The sequence below is a fragment of the Scleropages formosus genome, chromosome 18, assembly GCF_900964775.1.
Source record: "Scleropages formosus chromosome 18, fSclFor1.1, whole genome shotgun sequence".
Lineage (NCBI taxonomy): Eukaryota > Metazoa > Chordata > Actinopteri > Osteoglossiformes > Osteoglossidae > Scleropages > Scleropages formosus.
The window spans coordinates 2,734,656-2,758,184 of record NC_041823.1 but is presented as its reverse complement, the minus strand read 5'-3'; the positions used below and the strand labels follow the sequence as shown (position 1 = coordinate 2,758,184).

The 23,529-nt window shown below is 46.9% G+C and overlaps 1 protein-coding gene across 1 annotated transcript in view; it reads left to right on the top strand.

The window, feature by feature from the left end:
• Positions 1-259: 259 nt before the first annotated feature.
• macf1b (microtubule actin crosslinking factor 1b) overlaps positions 260-23,529 on the top strand; it is a 46,574-nt gene continuing 23,304 nt past the window's right edge. Inside the window, exons 1-8 of the mRNA XM_029260061.1 lie at positions 260-327; positions 1,409-1,520; positions 17,811-17,882; positions 18,371-18,538; positions 19,721-19,887; positions 21,926-22,085; positions 22,715-22,799; positions 22,935-23,176. Of these exons, the coding sequence (XP_029115894.1) occupies positions 260-327; positions 1,409-1,520; positions 17,811-17,882; positions 18,371-18,538; positions 19,721-19,887; positions 21,926-22,085; positions 22,715-22,799; positions 22,935-23,176 (1,074 nt within the window). The remainder of the gene's footprint in view (positions 328-1,408; positions 1,521-17,810; positions 17,883-18,370; positions 18,539-19,720; positions 19,888-21,925; positions 22,086-22,714; positions 22,800-22,934; positions 23,177-23,529) is intronic.

The window sequence follows — 23,529 nt, the reverse complement described above, 5'->3', positions numbered from 1 at the left end:
AAAAAAGAGGAGTTCTCACCAAATCCAGTTTTTATGACTATTTAAACAGCACAAATTCAGGTTTTTTCTTTTTTTTTCCCCATCTCTGGAAGAAAGACTATAGAGCTCTCAGTCACAGGTGGTATGGAATGACCATGTCTGGTGTCCTCCCTTACTGTGCAGGTGTGTCCAACTTATTAGCAGTGATTTATTCCTAACAGCAGTAGTAGCTGCTGCCAGAGAAGGTGATTCTAATGGGAGTCTTCTTTAGTGTGGAATGATGGAAGAGGTGACCTTTGCCTCCTGGGCCGTTCAGAGGAGAGACCCCATGTCGGCCCAAATCGTAGAGTGAGGACTCAACAGGAACTGTGTGAACCCCTTCCTAGATCCGCTCCTCAGCCATACCCGCCTATCCCGAGCACTCTGATACACGGGGAAAAAAAGCCCAGATATAGAGAGATCGATAGACACATGGCCACATGCAACAAGCTGCAACGTTTTTCGGAAAGTGAACCAAGCGCCATTCCTTCCTGCTGTCATTTGTTTTCTTTTCAGGAAGACAGAGAGGTGCAACCTGGGTGGCCGCCATCCACAGCCAGAGAAGACTGGTACTGCTAACTGTGATTCCAAGTAAACCAAAACTGCCTGTCGTGCCAAACTAAAGAGACTTCTGCCCTAGACCGACTTCTAGAATGTTCCCTCCCTTCCTTTGTCACCCATCGTCCCCCACTGACATACAGTTCTCAATTTTTGGGGAAACTTGACTTCAGCTGCAGACAAAGTGTTCTTCTCGTTGGGCGTCGTGCCCATTCCCAGTACGCAGCGGGCTAACGGACTGCCCAGCAGCGGCCCAGCTCATTAGCATACCTTTATTGGAACTGACACTTGTAGCCTGAGCGAGGTAGCCACCTAAGTGCCTCTTGAAAACGCACAAGAGTCCATTTCTGTTGTGTCTGCGGCCCCCTAGGTCTACAGCGTTGGCGCGCTGCCTGTTCATAGAGCCGCTGGCCGGAATCTCCGTCGGTGAGCTACGCGGCCAACGGCGATGAATGACAGCTGGTCGATTGTTATCGCGCTCGGCGCACATGCGCCGGATTACACAGGCGAACACGAAAGCAAAAATAAATCTAAGGGGATTCAAACAATGACATCAGCCCGGGTGGGGAGTTGAAGCGCGAGCTGAATGACGGGTTGCGTCGTCCTCACGGGCTGCAATTGAAACGTCTGAATGAAATGATGATTTCTTCTTATAATATAATATATACAGTAATATAAACAGATCTCAAGTGAGCAGATTTGCACGGTATTAGACGGTTGATGTACGGTCACAGGAAATGTTAACTCATAAGTCTTAGAGTACTAGCAGGTGTGTGTGTATGCGTGTATGGACTTCCTTCCCACCCTTGTCTCCAACCCCACCACAACTCAGGGGCACCGTGAAGGACTGGAACCAGTGGCAGGCGGAGTTCAGAGGTCAAATCCGGGCTCTGCGACACTGGCTCAAGAACATGGAGCGGCAGCTGCCCCCCGTGGGCCCTGGGGTCAGTCGGTTACCGTAACCTCTCTTTCACCTCCTTATCTGTCCCGGTGGCTCAGCATGTGGCCCGAGACAACAGGGAGAGGACGCCCGTCTTCATGACCCTTACGTCGTTGCGAAACGTGTACATGCATTCATCACTCAGGATTCATCACTCTGCTCATGATTGTGTGTGTTTCATTCTGCCTTTACCGGCAAAGTGGGGCAAACGGAGGGAGAACTATATTCTCCGATTCCTTTTGCAATCCTGAAACAAACAGCTGTCAGTGGCAGGACGCAGAAGAGTGAAATCACCCTCTTTGTGCCATTTCGCATCCTCGGCTCCCACAAAGGAAAGAGGACTTTGATAAAGTTGCCAGCAGCCTCTTCGCTGACAATAAGAATGCGCGGTGGCTCCACTTGTCCATTTCGGAAGGACTGGTAGGAGTTCGACCGTGCCAGAACCGTTTCCATGGTAGCACGACATGTGTACACCGAGGCCTGTGTGAACTGGCACCGAACCCCGTAATACATCTCATTGTCGCTCGGTAATTATGTGGGCCGAGATCCTTTGTGCGGCGCGAGAAAACCGCCCGAGGGACCTGCGAAAACGCTAGAGGGACTTGTGACAATGCCGCCACCTCGGATTGTCCCCTTTTTACATAAGCCGCTGTCTCAGCCACCCAGCGGGAACCACCCTGGACTATTGGGTTTTTTGGAGGCGAAGGCGACCGTCCTGGAGGCGGTTGGTCCGACCGGCTGGATTTCGCCAGGAACCGAGAGGAGGAGGCAGAAGAAGGGAGAGAAATTTGGGGGTGGAAGACTGTAAGAAGAGACGCGGAAGCTGCCGGAGACAGTGAAAGCGACCGGGCGAGGGTACAGTTTGGACATCGGAGATGGAAGCGACCCCCATCCTCCTCCTCCCTCTTCCTGTCCAGAGGCTCCTCTGCGAGAACGGGGCCGCTTCCTTTGTGTGCCGCTGGACCGGGGGCCCCAGAGGCCCATTGCACACATGAGAGAGCACGCTGAAAGGACATTAGGGTGCTGGCGCTGGCGCTGGAGGATCGCGGGGGCCAGTCGCTGAAATCTCTGCGAAAAAAGGGGACTTCCTGTCCGCACTGCACACCACAACGTTGGACGCGGTGACGGGCTGCCCTTTACCATTAAAAAAAATTAAGTAGTGTAAATGTACCCTTTGCCTGGTGGGTCTAGGGTGGGGTGGACTTATTTACCACAGTATAATGGGGAGACTAATTGAGACTATTGTGTTTCGTCCCCTGTGGGGAACACCTGTGTCTCAATTAGAGTGACTGTCCAAATCCCAGCTTGTCGGGCACCTTATGGGGAAACACATGGTGCCGTGGTAAAATCAATGTTTTTATTGAGCTTCAGTCTGGTTTACCCCAGTCCACCTTATGCTGTGAAATGAAGTGTAAAACGGGCCTTTGTCTTCGCTTCAAGCGCAGCGTGTTGGTCGATATCATGAAATTCAAAGTAGAAAAGCCCTTTTCGCCTTATTTACTGTCACAAAACGAGATTTTCTGCCAATTTGACTGATTTTAAATTTGTAACATCTGAGCTATTTACATTTTTTTTTATTTAGCAGGTGCTTTTCTCTAAAGTAACTTACACTGTTCAGATACCTGAACTGGTTTACCGACTTTTACAGCAGGGTAATTTTTACTGCACCAATTCCAGGTTAGCTCCTTTCCCAAGAGCACTACAGCAGGAGGTGGGATTCAGACCTCGGTCCTTTGCATTTGAATATTTTAGGCTCTAACCGCGACGCCACCTGTTGCCGCAGCCCAGTAGCATCAAATATTCGCTTCGGCCTCCAGGTTAAGTGTGAACAAACGACTTTTCTTTCCCAATTAATTTCGACTTTTCAGCTCCTTTGCCAAGTGACGCACTTTTAGTGAATTATATTTGCATACCATTTAGGTAAATGTTTGCACTTCCCTTTGACCAGATGTCAAGTTCACAAACGCACTGTGTTGCTTTGCGTGAAATGCGCACGTGACGCATTCCCCGGCCTACGGGATCGTCTGCGGTTGGGCGACCCTTTTATCTGGCCCTGCCGTTATTGCCCTCCGTTTGACTGTGCTCCTTTCTCATGCTGATGAATCCTGGCCGCTCGTCGCCCGGCAGCGTGGAGGCGGCACCCGCTGGCGACCAGCAAAGACTCGGGTCCAAGGGCTTCCCTGAATATCCACACAGGGACCTCACTTTGTCACCTGTCCCCTCCCTCACCGCTGTGACCCGTTCTGCCACGTCGGTACCTGTTAGCGCTGAACCCCTCTGGGGGGTCTCGCACGGCCGCCGCGTTCGCACGCCATTTATTCGCAATTCAACATGTGGTCGGGATACAATGGCGAGCGACTTTAATGTGCCCACATTTGTCCGGCACAGTCGAGCCACGGGATGGACGTGACGAGCGGGAGGCTTCTCCTTCCTCTCCTCGTTTGCATCTCTGTGACTTAAATGAGCCACATAAAGAGAGCTTCTCTCTCCCTGATGGCCTTTCTTCTCCCGGCTCTGTAGCTAAGGCAGCATCTGAAAGAGCCCAGCGTACGTAACCTGTGCGCTCGTCCTTGGAAGGACGAGGGCTCCTCTCTTCCCATTCCGGTGCCTTCGCGGCAGAGAGCAAACATCGGCCCGTTTTTTTTTCGTCCCCCAGTGACTGGTGCGGGAAGCGGGGAGGTTGTGAGGTCAGGGTCCCCCCTCCCCTGGGAATGTCACTCAGCCCATGGTAACAGCAGTGGACTCATAAGCAGACCTGCTGGTTGCCAGGGCAATGGCAGCTTCTTGCTCTTTAATGTTAATTTATAATAATAGAGATTTGAACAATCAAAGATTGAGCAATTAATGCCAAAAATATATATACAGATGCCCAAATATGTGGCATAATTTTGTCTTCCAGCCTTTCCTGTGTGCTACTTTCATATTGAACTATTATTCAGCATTTTCAGTGGCATCTGTTTACTCTGGGTGCTCACCTTACGTACACGGTAGGGACGGGAAGAGCGTTTGTGGCTTAATTTGTTTCAGTCAGACCAGCCACAGCAAAAAAAATGTTAACAGTTTGAAAGTCCCTTGATTTATTTACAGTTACTATGAAAATCTCAGATAAATCTGTAATGAATTAAAAAAATCACGGTAAGACTTTATTTATTCGAATTTCAACAGGAACAAGGCCTATGCAAGGTCACTGTGTCCCAGAGCCTATCCTGGAAACACAGGGCGTGAGGTAGGGTACACTGTGGTAAAACATGAGTAACATTCATCCCCATCTGGTCGCTTTCACTCTGATTTAGCCAGAGAGTCAACCATCAATAATAGCTACATACCTTGTTTTATTTGCTCAGTAGCTTCTGTAACAGTCTAGGATATAGCTATAATAAATAAAAATATATACTCTAAGACTTTCTCTGAGATATCTTTACTTTGTGCTACCTGAAAATGAAAAAATACTGAATACTGAAAATAAAGGGTTAGATTTCATAAAAATTTGATTTAATTACAATAAATTAATCTTTATGTCAATGTATTAACTTTGTTCTACATTAAAACTGAAACTGAAATACTTTAAAATGAGCAGTTTGCTAAAAAAAAGTGAAATTAAGGATACTTTGTCTCCTCAAAGACCTGTCGAATGGTGACTGTTAACCGACTCGTCCCATAAACAGAAAGGCAACTTTCCTCATCTTATTATTGATCAGTGACACTCAGGAACATGAGCCGTAAACACTGTGGGACTGAGTCAAATTAATCTATTCACACAATTTTACTCTGTCTGTGTACCATTTATTGCCATCTGAGACCTTGAAAGTAAACAAGTCCTGAGTGTTTCACTTCACACCAAAATTTTAAGTGAAGAAATTGCTATTAAAATATAAACTTGGAAAATGTTAAGAAAAGATGATAGATAGATAGATAGATAGATAGATAGATAGATAGATAGAATTGCTCAAGATGAAAGTTTGTTTCTGGAAGACCCCATTTATACAGCAGCTAAGAATAAGTAGAATTTGTTAGCGTTAAAAGCGGATGAACAGCGAGATTAGGGGGACAGTGAGTATTACCGTGGGACAACCGACTCCGAGCAGATGCTGCTGTGACCTCTGTGTGATTTGATGCTGTACTCATTTAAACTGCTTGTTCACATGAAAAGAAATCTGCCAATTAGCAGTGCCTTTACTGCACCCCCCACCCCCCACCCCCCAGCCCCCTCTCTGTTGTGTTACTACTGTTGGGCCTTTGGGGGCGGCTGGGTGGGTCTGCTTTATAAGAAGCCTGCCCTACTTCCCCACCCCCTAGTACACAGTCTCTAGTTACATCCTCATCTTCGGTGGGACTTCCCACCATTATTTTACTTTATTCTGACCCCATTTGGCTACATAGTTAAAAAAAAAAAAAAACATTTATTCAAAATTCTCAAACTGTTACTATTAATCTTATATTTTGCCTCTCTGTGTGGTTTCTATCTGAGCACTTTGCACCGTGATGAAGGGTACAATGCAGTATCTGCCTTTTGTCTTGGATCAGCAGTCGTTTGCTGAGCTCTCCCGTTTTCTTCTTAACCACCGAGGCCGCTGGGAAATACCGTTTGTCCGGGTCCCGTAACTTGTGTCCGTCCGCAGTTTGCGGTCCGTTGTGTTTCCTCCCCTTTGAAATCTGAGCCTCTTCCGTGGACCGATGATTCAGAGATACGCGTTTCATTGTCTTCCACGGCCCCGGATTCAAGTGGTCCAAGCACCCAGCCTCCCCCTCCCCGTCCCCCGGCGGCGCTCTGCCCACCCCCTCGTTCATTCACAACCGCAGGCTCTTCCAGGAAGCACCGACCACAGTGATGAACGCCGGCAGGGGAGAAGGACGCCTCTCGATTCGACCCCCGAAAACAGGGGTCCGCTTGTTAAAAAGCAGCCTCCTGTTCTGAACTCCCCTCCTCCAAGAGTGGTACGGCCCGAGACGTGCTCATTATCATACTTACTGGAGTACCTATTCAGGTCTTATTCCGCTTCAGATCCGAGCCAGAGCGGGGGGAGGGGTGACATGCGAAGGATTAATCCACTTTCCGTGCTTTCAGGCTCGATGGGCCCTGATTTGATTTGTCTTCGTCCGCGATCCATTCATCATGTTTTTATCATGTTTTTCGTGAAGCCCCGCCTCCAAAGTCCAGCCCAGGTGTCGCGGTCGAGCGGCGATACATGCAAGAGGCATGTGGAGGCCACGCGGTTTCCCAGCACCGCAGTAATAATGGGCCCATGTGAGACCTCTACCGCATTTAGATGTTCGGTGGAATTACCACCCATAAATCGAGAGATTAATAATTATTTCACTATTGGGAAATATATTATTGATTACGCTTATTGTTATTTCACCACACAGAGACATACAGCAGAAATTAAATATGGTTTTGTGCTGATTTAGGTGTAATAAAACTGGTGTAGTAAAAGGTCCAGCTGTATCAATAGCTCTGGGTAATGGTGCCAGCCAGATAAGTGATCGATCAATAAGGATCCACTTGTGTGATTGCAGACGACTGCTGGCTGAGGTTGTGTACAGGCATTACATTATCGTTTGTACTCTGGGGTCAGAGGTCGTGGTCGATGGACGTGGAAGGAAGGATGGGAGGATGAAGCTGGAAGATACGCGAATGATGGATTTTGTTGCGGTGGAAGTACATTCGGGAGACTGGGGTTCCACCAAACTGCTTCCATGGGTTATGGATGCTAGATTATGACCTACAGCATGCAGATCTACACCATGCAGATGACATGTATGGATCTTTTCTGTCACGTCTTACCCTGTCGGAGTCCAGCAAAGACGCCATGAACCTCGATACCATTTGACCCTCTTTTGATGATGCCTGTGTGTAGATCATGCCACGAGTGGCCCTTGGTTGAGGCCATCGCACCGGAGGGGTGACACCACCCTGTGCTCCTCCTTGGCCAGCAGTAGACCAGACAGTGTGAAGGTACAAGGTATGGGTGGTTCTTCATGGGCCTGCACCTGCCTACCTTGCCCACAAACATGGTACCTGTGCACTTTGAGATTTCCGAATATTTCAACATATGTTGGTGTTCTGAAGATGTTTGTGTATCAGTTGTCGAGGAAGCTGGTGGGAAGGACTTGGTTACTATGTTGGAAAGCAGGAGACACATGTTCTCATCTGCAATTCAATGGTTATTATTAAATTATGTACTTCAGCATTTACTTCAGTACCCACCTGCTCCTCACTTTACAAACAAATCTGAGACCAGAAGTTCATTTTTAGCTCTTTTTGTTCATAAATCCAAAGTTACTGTTTTCCATAAATCACAGTCAACAACACAGACATACAGTACTTTGATTTATGTCAGGGTTTGGTTTTGTAAAAGTCTCAAATTCAGTGAAAGTAAATCAGTTAATTCTTTGGTAGACATTTTGTTTTAATATATTAACTTTGATCTGCATTAAATTTGAACCTAAAAATTTTAAAATGAGACATTTTGATAAAATTACAGAAAACAGAGATATTTTGTCTCCACAAATTCCTGTTCAGTGCCAGGCTGTGGATTGACTCATCCCAGAAATATTGACAGCATTCTTCGACACCTTATTGATCGCCCACACCGGGGAACAGCAGACTTGAGCTGTAAACACTGTGGAAGTAAATTGAATTACGGCAGTCCCACGCTTCCATTCTGTTTCACTGCTCTTTACTGCCATCTATGGGCTGGGAGGGTAAAAACAGGTTGCTAAAGACATTTTAAGAAATAGTTAGTAAATGAAAAAATGTGGTTAAAACTAAGTAAATTGTACAATGGTTGCATCCTGGGAAAATTGTAAATTGACCCATCTTGCAACACAAGGCACCAGTGTATGTCGGTTAAGGCTAAATATTTCCCTTAGTGTTTTGATGGACGTGGATGGTCTCTCCTTGCTGTCCATTAACAGGGGGTTAAAAAGCTTGACCCCAGGGGGTCCCCCACTGAAATAGCTTTCCCAGGAAGGCCGATGGGCATTCAGGCCTCTCTCTTCACCTCCTCTTTCTTTCGCTTCTTTATTACCTCTGGGGTGATTTAAGTGCTGCGCGCAAGTCAAGAGGCATGTGAATCTTTTCTCCCAGCAGTGCTGTGTTGGTCCTCAGTGGGGCTCGAAGGAGCTGATTAATCATCATCTCTAAACTCCAGCTGAAACGCCCCCTCGCACCCTTTCCGCTTGGCCAACATGCCTTGCCTCTCGCTGTCAGTCATCAGATGGCAATGATGTAATGCCCTTAGAAGCCCAACTCTTGATAATCCCAGCAGGGGGTGTGGGGCGCATGGGAGGTCAAATCATTTATCATCTTCCAAGTGTAGACCACCTCACCACCGTGGGACCTCTCAAACACGAGGTTACTGTCACTTTAAGGAAAGAAAATGAGCTACTAGTACTAACTACTACTACTATTATTCTTCTTCTTCTTATTATTATTTTTTAATTCATTTAGCTGATGCTTTTCTCCAAAGTGATTTACTACATTAAACTACTACCATTTTCACAGAGAGGTAATTTTTTACTGTACCAGCTGAGTGTAAGTACTTTGATCAAAGGACCCCACCAGGTGGAGTAGTGGTTGTGGACACAGATTTTTAACCTGCTGCTGTACTCTTGAGAGGGTATTTGACCCCAGTAAAAATATCCAGCTGCACAAATGGATCAGTTTTATGGTGGTTTAGATGAAAATGTCAGCCAAAAGATTTAAAGTCACAGTGGGGGCGGTGCTTCCTGCGCCTCACAAGGAGGTGAGTGCGGCACTTTCGTCTCCAGCATCTCTAACGCGATTTGGCAGAGAGGGGCCGGATCGTGTCAGTTCCTGCAGGAAATTGGGATTGATATTTCGTTATCGGCCCCAGGAGACCCCCTCTTAGCTAATTTAAGTGGGCTGGATGTAAGTAATGGTCAAGGGAGGGGGTTGGGTGGGGGGAGGGGGTGACCACTGTTTCTCACTATGCTTCTCACCAAGGGGCATGCAATTTTTATTTCTCCAAGAAAGGGAGCTGCTGTTATACCATCAACAAGAAGTTCAACCCAGGTGGGTTTTGTTAGGCAATGTGCAGGTGAGGTTGGGCCCGTTTACGTTACTGTGTAGTCATACAGCGTCTCCTGCAGGTTGAACGTGTGTTTTCTCATTAATGCCACCATTAAATTACCTTCGTTTACCATTTTATGGATTAATTTCTGTGGCTATTTAACTTCGTTATTTGAGAAGAATGAAGAAGGACACAAGGCGGGACACTGTTCGAACCCTTGCTGCAGACCAGTGCAGTGGGTATCGGTTTTAGCTGCAACGCTCAGTACAGCTATTAATAAGGTGCCAGTTGGAATTTCCAAGTTTCATGCAATGATGCGAAGGCAGCAAATTGCGGAGCTGCGTGTGCATCTGATGGGTCCATTTCTCTTCCATCAGGTCAACCAGTTGGCTTAATGGATAGAGCCACCATCTGGGTTCAAATCCCTGTTCCAGCAGCGGTACCTTGATCAAGGTATTTACCCTCAACTTATGCGTTAAAAATTACCCTGCTGCATACAAGGATTAATATGGGTAAATGAATATGGTTATCAACATTATCAGTATAATGTCAACACTTAATGAAGGACCTTAGGACCCTTACAGAATAACTGTGAGCACTTTGAGGCTTTTTGTTCACATCCGTTTCTATACAGTGTAACAGATCATTTATTCCTAACAAATATTACATGTTCCTTGGGAGAAAAGAGTCAGAAAAAAAAAAAAAAAACCTTTATTTTTACTTAAATTCTGCTGTTGGGATGCAGTGCAATACAGTAGCTAAACTAGTGCCGCTGCCTTTGGACCCACAGGTTGAAGGTTTGAGTCCCACCTCCATCCTTAGTAACCTTGAGCAACGTACTTACCCTGAACTGCTGCAGTAAAGTTATCCAGCTGCATAAATGGATGAATATTTATAGGTAGGTTGATGTTAAAAGCCACATAAATAGAAACTGACACCTGTTTATGTTTTTCGTGTAGACTGGCAGATGGACCTTCTGTTTGACCTTTAAGTCGTGCGTAAAGGGAAGGAAAACAAATGAATGCCAAACAGCTTGAGTGCGAAGTGATGATGTACTTTAGAAAGGAGAACTGAGAGGCCACACTCTGCTTCTCCTCACTACCTCCATGCTGATGGTCCACTGGGGCTGGGCAAGGCAGAGCGATCGTGGGGTGTTTTATAGTAATTAGCTGCCTTTGTGGCCTGTGCCCGGGTTTGAGGGGGGGGAAAGACGGGCTTTTTCTTCTGTGGGTCGGGCAGTTTGCCTCCGCTGCCGTTATGTGAACAAGGTGGAGAGCTGGGGGGCCCGTGGGCAGCTGTCATTTAACATCTGAATGTGTGTGTATCTGTGTGTGTGTGTGGGGCTCGGGAGGAGTGGCTTTCCTTTTTCCACCAAGGCAGCGTGGAGCTTTCAGGCCTAAAAGAAAAGGCAGGGGAGGGGCCAGCGGAGGGAGGGATCGGGGTGCCGGGGGGCTCTGGGGTCTAACAGTCTGGCAGGGAAACACCAGCAGCACCGAGCCGAGATCCGCGGGCGAAAGGCAGACAGGGATGGGGCGACCCCGGGGGAGCGCGGACGCACGGGAGCCGAAAGCCTCTTTTTGGCGGGAGCGCGGGAGAGCGCAGCCGATCTGGTGATCCTCCGGCGCTGCTTGTCGCCCAGGCTGCAAACGTGGAATCCAGCGAGGGGGGGCAATCCTTCAGTGCGGGAAGAACAATAAGGGACCAGGGAGGAGGAGTGGTCGTGGGGTCGGAAGGTGGTGCCGGCTGCACGGGGGAGGGTGCCGCGGAGGAAAGTCGCACATTGTTTGGCAACGGAGGCATGGGACGTGTGTGGAGAGTGTGTTTGGGAGCGAGGGACGCCGCCGGCTGGACGCTGGGCCCAGGTGTGGAGTCGTCACAGTGATTAGAGGAGACCGACAGCACAGGTTACCTGTTCACCTGCCGGACGGGTGAGTAAACCACTTTCCCATGGATTAGAATTCACCATCATCGTAGGCAGGTCTGCAGGGCCAAAAAGGCTCAATCCCTCTGGACTGGACACTGGACACTGGACACTGGCAGAGAATATTGAGCTGAGGGCACCTGTAGCTCCTCCCTTACCATGGTATTTCTCAGTTACTCAGCTACTGATTCTCTGTAGTTCCAAAAGAAAATACAAATGGAGGTGTAACATAGACCACCATCTCCAAACCAAGAAAGTTTGATCTGTCAGTTTAAAATGCAAGTTTCCATGGTATTATTGTCATTATTATTACTCAAGTATAATAATTACCCTTATTGTTACTGCTACAGCTATTAGAACTCGTGCTACTATTAACACTAGTAATGACAACTAGAAATAACTGTGTTCTTCAAGGGCAGCAGGTGATGAACTTAGAGCTTCTGCCATCTACCTCAAGGACCTGGGTTCAAATCCCACTGCAGTACCCTTGAGCAGGGTACTTACCGTGAATTGCTATAGGAAATATGACCCTAGTGTGTGAAAGGGTGAATTACTGTAAGTAGTAAATAAATGACTCCGTTAAGAGGGAGGAGGGCAGTGTATTTCTGTCCCGTCACAAAGGCCACAGTTTACTCTGAGTGCACAAAGTGCGAAAAGTGCTTTTCCATGTCCAGCACTAAATACGGACAATGACAGTTCAGTTCAGACATCCTACATTTCGCGTTGACTTTCTTCGCTCAGCCTTTGAGCGGTCGCGGCCGTGGTCGCTTTGTGAAAGTTCAGCGCCGCCGGCTGCACCGAGACGGGTGTCATATTAGCCCCAAACAAAAGGTGCTTTCAGGGGATGAACCCCATGTAGAATTTGCCGCATGTCGTGCCCTCAAAGTACCCCTCTGCTTCCATGTTTCTCCACGCTGAGCCATTGCAAGCTGCCCCTGTTAATAATAAAGCTACAACCGGCATCTCCATCTGAAGCTTATGAGAATATTTTAAAAATAAATCGAAATTTAAAAAAAAAGTCCAATTCAGACGCTACAATGTATCTGTTTCTCAGTGTATAGACATAAAAATTTGGGATAGGTTGAACTGTTGAGATACATAATAATAATAATAATAATAATAATAATGATGAGGCTGAGGAATGTGGTGAGAAACACAGCTATTCGTGGGTTTGATGAGCAGTTCACTTCTGGGAACCTTCAGTGATAGGGCTGCACTAGGACAAGTGAGTAGATAAGTGTGTTGCGAAGGTCTTGATGATGTGCCAGCTGTGGAAGGACTGGTGGTCCAGTCTTTCACCACAGGGCTCGAAGCAGAAGCAGAAGAAAGGAGGCAGGTAGGAGCCCGAGCTGAGATCTGTGCCTTGGTTACACGCTGCGGAGTCATGGTTACGATCGTTGCTGCTCGGTACTGCAGCTTTGAATCCGATGTCAGCAGCCGTTGAGAGGCGAGGCTCAAGCTGAGGGCCAGGGGAGGAGAGGGAACTACTGTGTGGTCATCAACTGCGGGAGATGGTCCAGGGCAAAAACGCACATACAGCTGGCAAGAGCTCGGGTGCTCGACAGGGAAATGTTCAATTAGCACAAGCGATTGAGCAGCAGGGTGGGGCAGATGGTGAGAAAACAGGTGGAGGAGGAGGTCTGGTCCAGGATGGGAGTCAGAGGAGTGGTAGATGGATGTACAGTGTGTGGGCGGTATCCATGGCTCGGATTGCTCGAGCACAACCATTTTAGAGGCTGCGGCGTGTCCGCTTCCATAATCTGGGTCACGGCACCACTTCACCCCAAGTGGGCAGACGTTCCGTTAAGGCAACCATGACAATGGGCACTCAACCAGGTTGGGCATCAGCCGGTTTCTGCAGATCAACATACGTGACCACAAAACAGGATCATCCTTTATTCCAAGGGCTCCTTAGTCAAGAAAACATGATAAAAATGTGGCCATGTCCAAGACCGGAACACCGCTTTCTATTTTTTGCAATTAAAGCCACGGAGAGAAAGGTCCCTCTGCGTTTTCAATTGGTCATTTGTGTTGACTATGAGCTGTAAGTCGCGTTGGAGAAAATATGTCTGCCAGACGCATAAATGTAAATAAAAGCAAAAATAAAACCACAAAAAAAATTATTGTTCCCCCGTGACCCCGTATGGGATGAGCGGTTCTGAAAATGTGTGTGTGTGTGTGTGTGTGTGTTTAATTGTACACACAGATTACTGATTTTCTTTGACTTTTAAATATAAAAAGTAATTTAGAAATCTATAAAGCAATTATAGGAATAAGTGATTTGCTGGTAGGAACAGGTAACTGTAATGTTTGCTCGGAGAAGCCTTAGCTGACAAGCGATATAATTTTCATGCAAGACTGCAGCGCAAAATGTGAATATTGAGGTCATCTTTATGGCACCATACATGTTTAACCCAGTAAGTGCGTACAGATTGTAGATAAAATGAGGTAGTTTGATGTCATGGGTCCACAGCCTGGTAGGTGATGTCTTGAGGAGCCCCTGTTCCCAGACAGTGCTGCTCATGATGTGTTAGAGCTGGTAGCTGGACCTCCTCCCATCGCTTCCATTAGCATCACAATGTCCATCTGAGACGCGCAGGAGTTTCGACCGCAAACAAAAAAGCCTGAATGTGGAGGCATGTGATGCGGCTCTGCCCGCACCGCCCGGCCCCACCCGCGAAGTTCACGTGTTTTCAAGAGCAACTCTTTGTTCGTTCTCGCATTTCTCTGTAGCGCGAGCAGATTTCACAAACCGAAGAAGAGCTGCGGCAAGAGTTACTCCGCTGCTGCTCCGTTTGCTCAATTTCACCTGTTTTCTTAAAGCTGAATGTTTTTGCTCATATAAATAGCCAAAATCAAACAAAAAAATTACCATAGGGTGACTTTGTCCATTCGTCAGGGCATACAGTGGATGGATGGATGGATGGATGGATGGATGGATGGATGGATGGATGCACAGTGGAGGCAGGATGAGGTGTGGTGAGATCTTAACTCTAACTCTCTCACAAAGCCCCAGGGTATTCAAGAGAAAATGAATAGTCTAAATGTCAAAGGTCAGCAGGGGTCATAACAACAGGGCAGTTAGGCTGTTGTCTAGGTTTTGTCCCCCTGGTCCAATCCGGTTAGCCTAGGCTTTGTCCGCCCAGACGGGGTGACGGGTGACGAGGGTATTTCCGAGGAGCTCGAGAGCTGCTGGACCACAGCTCATGGGAGGTTCGAGGCTCAGGTGTTGGGTTCAGCCAAAGCTGTAGATGAAGTGACTAATGGCTGCCTTTGGACCCAAAGGTTGCAGGTTTCAATCCTGCCTGCTGCTGTAGCTCCCTTGAGCAAGTGCTCCAAATTGCTCCAGTAAAATTACCCAGCTCTATAAATAGGTAAATAATTCTCAGTAGCTTAACATTGTAAGTCATTTTGAAGAAAAGCATCAGATGAATAAATAAATGTAACTATATTGGAGTGGTGCATAAATGAGAAAGGTGATCCCCTCTGGGTTTCCGACTCAGTCCTCTCTGAATTTATATAGTAAAATGAGCCAAATATGTACGTTGATAAAGCACTGTAAGTAGCTTGCCAAAAAAATGAACGCACAATATATAGAAGGGTTAAAACATGATGTCACATTTACCTCTTTTGGATCATTAGGGTTACAAGTATGATACTATAGGTTAAACTGTAACAGGTCGTACATTACAGGACCTGACACCCCTTCCTTTGAACAGAAATGTTTGCTAACAGATAAAAAAAGATTTGATAGCCTATAACCTTAAAATGTGAAATGTATTTCTGCTGTTGTCATTCAGTATAGTAAATAATTGTGTCCTACCTAGTATGTTTTTCAGATGGACTTGATAAAAATTGCACTGTGCTTCTGAAGTATCATACCCGGATTATCTCTGCGTTGACCTGTGCTAACCTGTGCTGACCCAGGCTGATACAGTTTTCCAGAGGCTGGGAACAATGAGCGATGCGCCTTGCACTGCTCATGTATCACATCCTACCAAAATATGGGTCTTTTCCTATTGCTCAGCAAGTATTTTTTCTTCTCAGTAAACCCCAAAAGAAAATAATACTAAAATACCACTCTGCAGCTCATCTGAAAAACGCTCTTGTCTTGTACTCCAGTGATGGCAGATTTACCGTACTTTTTCAAGAAGTTATTTTTGCGCATAACTAGGGACCAGCCTTCCGTTTCGTCTGCATGGAGGCTCCGCAGCTGACTGCCGCAGAAGCGGTTAGCGCTACAGCTAGCTTGTCGGGCCCTTTCTTTGTAGCTTCTCGAGCACAAGCTGCTCTCCTTCGCTCCTGGAAATGAAGCTGCATTTTATGCCTGTCATATCTGATCAGGCGCTAAATGGCATCCCAGCACCAGCAAGGGGCCAGAGTTGGCCCGGAAACCGAGGCTGCCGGCGCTGCCAAGCGGAACAGCGGCTATCCCGACAAACTCATCCTCTCCCATCGGGGGCGAGTCTGTGGGGGCGAATCTTCATCCAGGGACTCGGGGATCAATGCTGCTACAGTGAGGGTGGGGGCAGACCGACTCTTTGATTTTACCACCACCAAATACTGTTGGTGTACAGTACATCTTTGACTTAATGGACTAATTGGGGGGGTGTCCAATATTCCTGAATGTCCGTTAAATCAAAATGTCCCTGACACCGAAAGTCCGTCAGATATGAAATTTTATATTTCGAAGCACAACAAAACCATATTTGCTTGAAAAATACAAATTCCACTCTGTTAAAGATCATGCATTAGAAAATAACAATAAATATAAATTACCCACCCTGTTTCAACAAGAAAAACCTGAACATTATGTAGCCCACTCAGAATATTTTACTCACCTTGAAACCTGAAGGATGAGGGCTTGAATCCCATCTTCTGCTACAGTACCCTTTATAAAGGAACTTACAGTACATTTTCCAATAAAATTAGTCAAACTGCATGAAAAGGCGAGGGGGTGCGGTGGCGCAGTGGGTTGGACCACAGTCCTGCTCTCCAGTGGGTCTGGGGTTCGAATCCCGCTTGGGGTGCCTTGCGGCGGACTGGCGTCCCGTCCTGGGTGTGTCCCCTCCCCCTCCGGCCTTACGCCCTGTGTTGCCGGGTTAGGCTCCGGTTCCCCGTGACCCCGTAAGGGACAAGCGGTTCTGAAAGTGTGTGTGTGTGTGCATGAAAAGGTAAATAATTGTAAGAAGTGTGGTATGAACACCTAACTTTGTAAGTGACCTGGCAGAAGCGTAGCAGCTAAATGAAAAAAATGATAATAAAAAAGTAATTTATTATTTGCGCATGTCAGTGCTCTGGAAAGGCATCAAGGTTTAGGAAACATTTTCCAAACTCTGAGTTCATATCGTTTTTGAGAGTATCAGGTGTGAGGACTTCACAAATCTGATGACTCCACTTCGACACCAGGGTGTGGTGGATGGAGGCAGTGAATGAAGTGTGAGGAAACCCTTCAAAGAGGGTGTGGTTAAGAATCTCCTTTGGCCGGTGCAGTGGAGCGTTGTCCATGTGTGAGGTCCAAGTCACCTGCTGGGTTTTTAAGCGCAGCCCTTGTCTTGTTTTCAGGCAGTACAAAGACTCCTTGCATGCATGACCCCCCAGCCTGTCCCGCAGAACACCGCTCAGTAACACACTGGAATCATGGGAAACCTCATCAGCCGGCCCAGCTGTCTGGGCCAGAAGTCCAAGCAGGTCCGGTCAGAGGAGTCAGACTTTCCGAAGGAGTGCTACCAACGCAAGAAGGAATTTCCGTCCACGGAGGCCCAACGAGAGCAGACCAAGGAGGATAGACAGAGTCCGGTCTTGGAGAGGCCAAGAAGTTGTACTCCCGTCGCCATGGAGAACAGCAGGCAGGACACACCTTCTCCCATCAAAACACCTCTCAACGGGACTCTGCCCAGGAGGAGCGTAATGGAATTTGGGAAGCCGTCCCCTGTGCAGCAGATCAGGGCCCCTGAGGAGAAGCCGCCGAGCTTCCAGAGACGCAACTCCGGCAGTCCCTGGTCGTGGAGGCCGCTGTCCTCCCGGGAGGTGACAGAAGTGACGGAGGTGACGGAGACCATCGTGACGGAGATTGTTGAAGTCACTGAGTTTCCACCGGGAAACAAGGGCGGCGACCCTGTGGTCACGAGGACCGTGCGGGTCCTCACTGGAGCTGCCGAGGAACTTGCAGAGGTCAATATGCTGTCGCCGCCTGGCTTCATAAATGCAGTAGGAGCGCCGTAGCCACCCTGGAGGACAACGCCGAATGCGAGTCTGCCCATTTGCCATAATTCATACGAGTTCTTACCTGACGGCCTCACTTAACTTCCTGCTCCTTCTCTTGTATGCGATGCAGCTGCAGAGCGATAGCCATTCCAGCTCAGACCAGGAGTCCAGCCTGGACAGGTGGAACGCATTCAAAAAGAAGGTAAGGCCATCACTTCTGTTTTATAGTCCATATTTGTCAGTGACATGAACCGACGGTTATTATGAACAATGACTATTTGAGTAACAGGTGCAGTAGCGTTATAAGCCTCACCTTGCTATCACAAGGTCCTGGGTTTCAGTCCCTGCTCTTGCTGTAGTAGCCTTGATCAAGATACTTATGCTGAAGTGATGCAGTAAAAATTGTCCAGGTGTCTATATAGATTTGTAATTGTATAACTGATTATCTAACATTGCCTGTCACCTTGGAGAAAGGTATTAGCTAAATAATAGGTAATAATTGATTTCACAAGAATGATTTAAATGTCAACCATCATGTTTTGCAAACTTCATTAGGAGGTACTTGTTTTTACAAGGAGTTTAAGGATCAGGATTTAGACAGAGCCACTGTACCCATTTGCTCATTTCTGTGTCAAATAGAAGGCCATTCTGTCGAGGTGATACCATGCCAAGCTGTGTTTTCTGGTACAGAGTGTGTGTGCCTTGGCCCCCAAAGATGACACCGCCGATTCCGAGACCTTCCATCAGAGTCTGGAGACGCTCCTGGTGTGGGTGTCTGACATAGAGGAGCTCATAGCCAACCAGAGGCCTCTTTCTTCAGAGGTGAAGGTGGTTAAGGCACAGCTGCAGGAGCAGAAGGTATTTCCCAGGGAGAGGGGAATGAGCCACAATGTCAGCACTGATCGTTACAGTATGAATGGCGTTGTGTGAATCACAGTTCAGCAAATTACAGATCCGATGGCCTAAGGTGGACGGTCCTCGGCGCGGTTTCATGATCCTTTCGAGCTCCGCTCTATTCCAAGGATTCACTTGTTTCCAGGGCAGAACTGGTACCATTTAGCCACACAGTGAGGGTGAGCATGTTTTTGTGTTCTGCTCTCGTACCCAAAAGTCTTTCACTTACAAAGACTGAACGGGCCCTTTTGTGACAACCCTGGGTGAGCTGAAACCGGCCTTCATTGCGTTAACAATGGCAGGACACTTGAGCGCCGGGCTTTGTAGAACAGTAACCGGAAACCCGGAGACACAATTGGTGGGATTGCCAGGACCTGGCTGTGGACACTGGTTCCTCTTTTTATGGACATCTGAGTTAAAAACGTTCACATTCAAACCTTTTTTGTTTTATTTATTCATTTATGGTGGTGTTTTCTGCGTTTGCCTGCATGTGACCGGTGTGTACCTGCTGAGATGATAGATGGCAGAAAACATCACTCAGAAAGAACAGGACCGCCTTTATTCAACTCACTTCCTCAGTGTTTATAGCTCGCGTTTGGGGTTTCCGTTGATCATCAATAAATCAGACGACAATCTGCAGCGAATAACTGTCACGCCTCAAAGTTAATAAACATATAGATGTCAAATATTTTTAAAAATTCATAATAGCTATGTATATACCAGATTTTTACAGAACCTAACTAGAGAATAAATTGAGGCGCATTTGTGTCATTAACATTCTCTTGACTGTGACAGGGCATAAAAGTGATTTTGGAGTAACAAACAAAACAAACTTCTGCTCCAAACTGAGTGAAAACGTGAAAACCAGCAACAAGTAGAAGGTTGTGTTTTCTTCTCTGTCCCGTATCCGATATTTAGCCAGTGTTTCATTTCACGTAAAACCTTGCTCCGCTCTTCCAGCAGACCGTGCCAATGAAGGTAAAATTACCGTAAAGGTTACACCTTCTTTCTCACCGAACAATTCGTCTGTTGTACTGCAAACACGGTATTTTTTATGAGCCAGCACATCCATTAGTGCAGCAAATGTAACGAAGGGAAGGCCTCTGTGGCCTTTGGGATATGAACTGGAATGGAACTGTTTTCCAGCTCTTGCAGCGCCTCCTTGAGGACAGGAGGCCGAACGTGGAGTCGATGTTGGCGGAGGGACCACGGCTTGCCGAGTTGTTCCAGGAGACCGTCAAGGAGCCGGCGACGAGCCGGATATCCAGCCTGCGGGTCAAATGGGAGGCTTTGCTTCTTCACGCAGAGACCAGGTACCATCTCCTTCATAGCTGGCGCTTTCTAGAAAACACATCATCGCCATCCTCTGACGCTGTGTTCTACATATTTCACGATCAGACCCTTTCATAATCAGGCACAAAAATTGTTTTTCTGTTTCCCCCTCAAGCCAGGGGAAATTTACTGTAGAATCCATATCCACACTTGAATGGATACATTATAATTCATACCCACACTGTCCATATCCAGTTATAAAGAAATGTAACACAACTGAAAATTGTGCTGGTAATATTAAGTATAGCCTAAAGTAATATATTTATTAATGTGTCACCCGCTATGCTACTTATACCTCGATGCCCATATAACTTAGGTTTATTACTAATTGTTGTCAAGGGTTCACTTGGAAACTGGAATGAGGCGGAACTCAGGTGCAGAGTTTTCTTTGGTTTTCGAGTGGACCAGGGTTGACTTATGAGTTTAATTAAGTCTTTACATTTACATTTACATGTATTCATTTATCAGACACTTTTCCCCAAAATGGCAAACATTTCATAGGAAATACAATGTGTTCATTACATTAGCAGAAAGAGACACTTAGATACTAACGCATGATACTTGAGTACAGTTAGTTTATTTCTTTCCACCATATGAACCAACGTTCATCACGAGTCGCTCTATCAAACTGTCAGAATATTGACGATTCTTCATCACCTGCCTAGTAATATATTATTTTTTTAGATACATATAAACATTTATGTGGCATTACAGGAGTAGCTGTGTAAAGGTTTATCCGGCATGGTCTTAAAGTTATAGTGCATGAACGTTTACACCTTACATGAGCTTAAGAGATGATGGGCGAAGTGAGTCTGGAAGAGGTGAGTTTCAAGACCCTTTTCAAATGTGGACAGGGTCCAGCTTGGGTCATGTTATTCATGTCCCACTGTATGAGTTTTGAACATCTGCTTTATGAATTTTTACAAGTTATGGACAAGACATAAAAAATTTTTGAAAATTGCCAGTTTTTGTGGCATTTTCTTCACTTCCGTTTTCTCTGTAACAGAACAAAAAATGGCCCATAATTCTGCTTTCATCCATTCGAGCCAGTAAAACACACTGAGACAGAACAGAAACTCAAATTGCGCTGTCAGCGGAGGGAAGCTTCACAGACTGAAATCACAGACTGGATATTCTAATTTGCTGTTGCTGTTTCCAAGACTTTTACAGAAACTGCAGAGCAACTAAAAAGGATAAACAGAGGTACATGTATATTATTGCACTTTTTTGACTGCAAACTCAACCCATGTTGAGAGACACGTTCATGCTATCCATCAATGGGTACTCATGGTAATTTTGTTAGAGTTTACCATGAGATATGCAGTCGGCACTTAAGGTGAAACACTTTTTAATTCATTCTTCCCTTGCGATCCTTTGTTATATTGCAAATTACCCTTCTTTCTCTGTCACGCTGTGGTGCCTCATCAAGGAACACGGCGCTGTCTTGCGCGTGACACCACAGCACAGCACACTGGTTCTGGAGACGAGTTGTGTTTTTATTCTCAGTAATTAAAAAGTTTTGTTTTATTTTCATACTGCTTCATCTGAATAAAACATAATAAAAGAAAACAGGCATCCTGTGTCACACGTTACCAGTACAGAGGAATATTGTGTGACCTGTGAATGAAAATATAATAAATCAAATAATAGCAAATTTTATTTTCATTTTAGCATTTTCTGGTGTTTTTAACAGAGGCGAACCTCTGAATTAATTTTTGCTTGCACTGTATTTTTGAGCTTTTAATTTTAATTCCAAGTTACGAAATGACTTCTAGACCCAACTGCGATTGTAAATTGAGGTACAAGTCCATCCATCCATTTTATTAACCATTTGTCTTTGCCGGGGTCTGCGATAGAAGCGTATACGGTATAATGTACAGTATAGTGTAATGTAGTATATGAGTATACAATAAAGCATGAGTGTATGATGTCAGAGATACGGTTTGATTCCTGAGTGTATCACCCAGCTGGGTGTGAAGTTTTAGGCCCAGCGAAAGCTGTGCTCTGTTCACACCACAGGCACGCCAGGCTGGAGCAGATCCTGCCCAGGGCACAGCACTTTCAGGAGGCCATGGACCGCTTCCAGCGCTGGCTCATCGCCACGGAGCAGAGCCTGTCGGAGCTGCGTGCCGCCGAGAGGGGGATGGGTCGCATCCCGGAGGCTGCCGTGCGTGCAAAGGTAACCCATGGGCGCTGGCGGCGGCAGCAGGGAGCGCAGTGGCTAAGGCACTGGACTAAAACAACCACATCTGCTTCAACACATAGCAAGTTGTTAAGGTCAGTAGTGGCAGGAAGGTTGCAACCGACAGTTCATTTGAATGCGTTAATAATAAAACATAATCCGCTTTGGAGCCTCTAATAGGCTGCTACACGTACAGCTGTAACAGATGTGAAAAAAATCCTCGTTATCATTTTCTCTCGGTATTTTGTCAGTGGGGGTGCGGTAGCGCAGTGGGTTGGACCACGGTCCTGCTGTCCGGTGGGTCTAGGGTTTGAGTCCCGCTTGGGGTGCCTTGCGACGGACTGGCATCCCGTCCTGGGTGTGTTCCCTCTCCCTCCGGCCTTACGCCCTGTGTTACCGGGTGGGCTCCGGTTCCCTGTGACCCCGTATGGGACAAGCGGTTCTGAAAGTGTGTGTGTGTGTGTGTGTGTGTGTGTGTGTGTGTGTGTGTGTGTGTTTTGTCAGCAGTGGACGGTACGGTTGTGGATCGTGGCTCATCTTTGGGTTTTACGCAAGTGTCACTGACTTGATCTGTATTGTTTGGAGGTCTTGATCACGCTCATTTAGGGCTCTTCTTGAACAACCAGGCTGCCGCTGAAGAAATCCAGTCCAAAAGTGCTGATCTGGAAGACGTCCGGCAGCGAGGCCACGAACTCATGGAGAAGATATCAGGTAAGTCAACTGCAAAAGTGGCCTAGTTCCAGGATCACAAGGTAGGTTGTAGGCTCACATCCATTCTTCTGTGGCTCTGGGGAAGTTACTTCAGTGAAATAACAGCATTATTACCCCCGCCTCTGTGCCCCCCAGGAGAGGAGTCTGAGTTGGTCCAGGAGAAGTCCGACAGCCTGAGGCTCAGGTACTCGGTGCTCAGCCTGAGCGGCGCCGACGTCCAGCAGAGGCTTGAACAGGCCCTGGAGGCCTCCCGCCGCTGCACCTCCAGCCAGGAGGAGCTGCACCTGTGGCTGGGCAGGATCGAGCGAGAGCTGGTGGGGCTCGGCGGGCAGCCGCCATCCGGCGACGGTGGGCTCTGCGGCGCCGAGAGGCTCAGGGTGAGACCCTGTGCACCGCGTGTCCTTCACGGCGGCACAGATTCCCAAACCTACTCTTACTTTATTACTGAGTTTCAGCCGCACGGCTTTGGATTACAAAATTACCCGTTTTTTCGGATGTTCTTCTCCCATATCGTTCTGCTCTCAGTGACTGGAAGAGTGTGACAGAGATGCGTCAGAAAGCAAAGGTGTATTTTCCCGAGAAGGTGAAGAAAGGTGTGACAAAGAGAATTTATTATCAATGTCTCTTGATATCTTTTGACTTACAAAAATCTTTATATGTATTAAACAATTAAGCTGTAAACACTAAGCCATTTAAATGCTGAATGTTGTTGAAAGTTAAATGTTTGAAA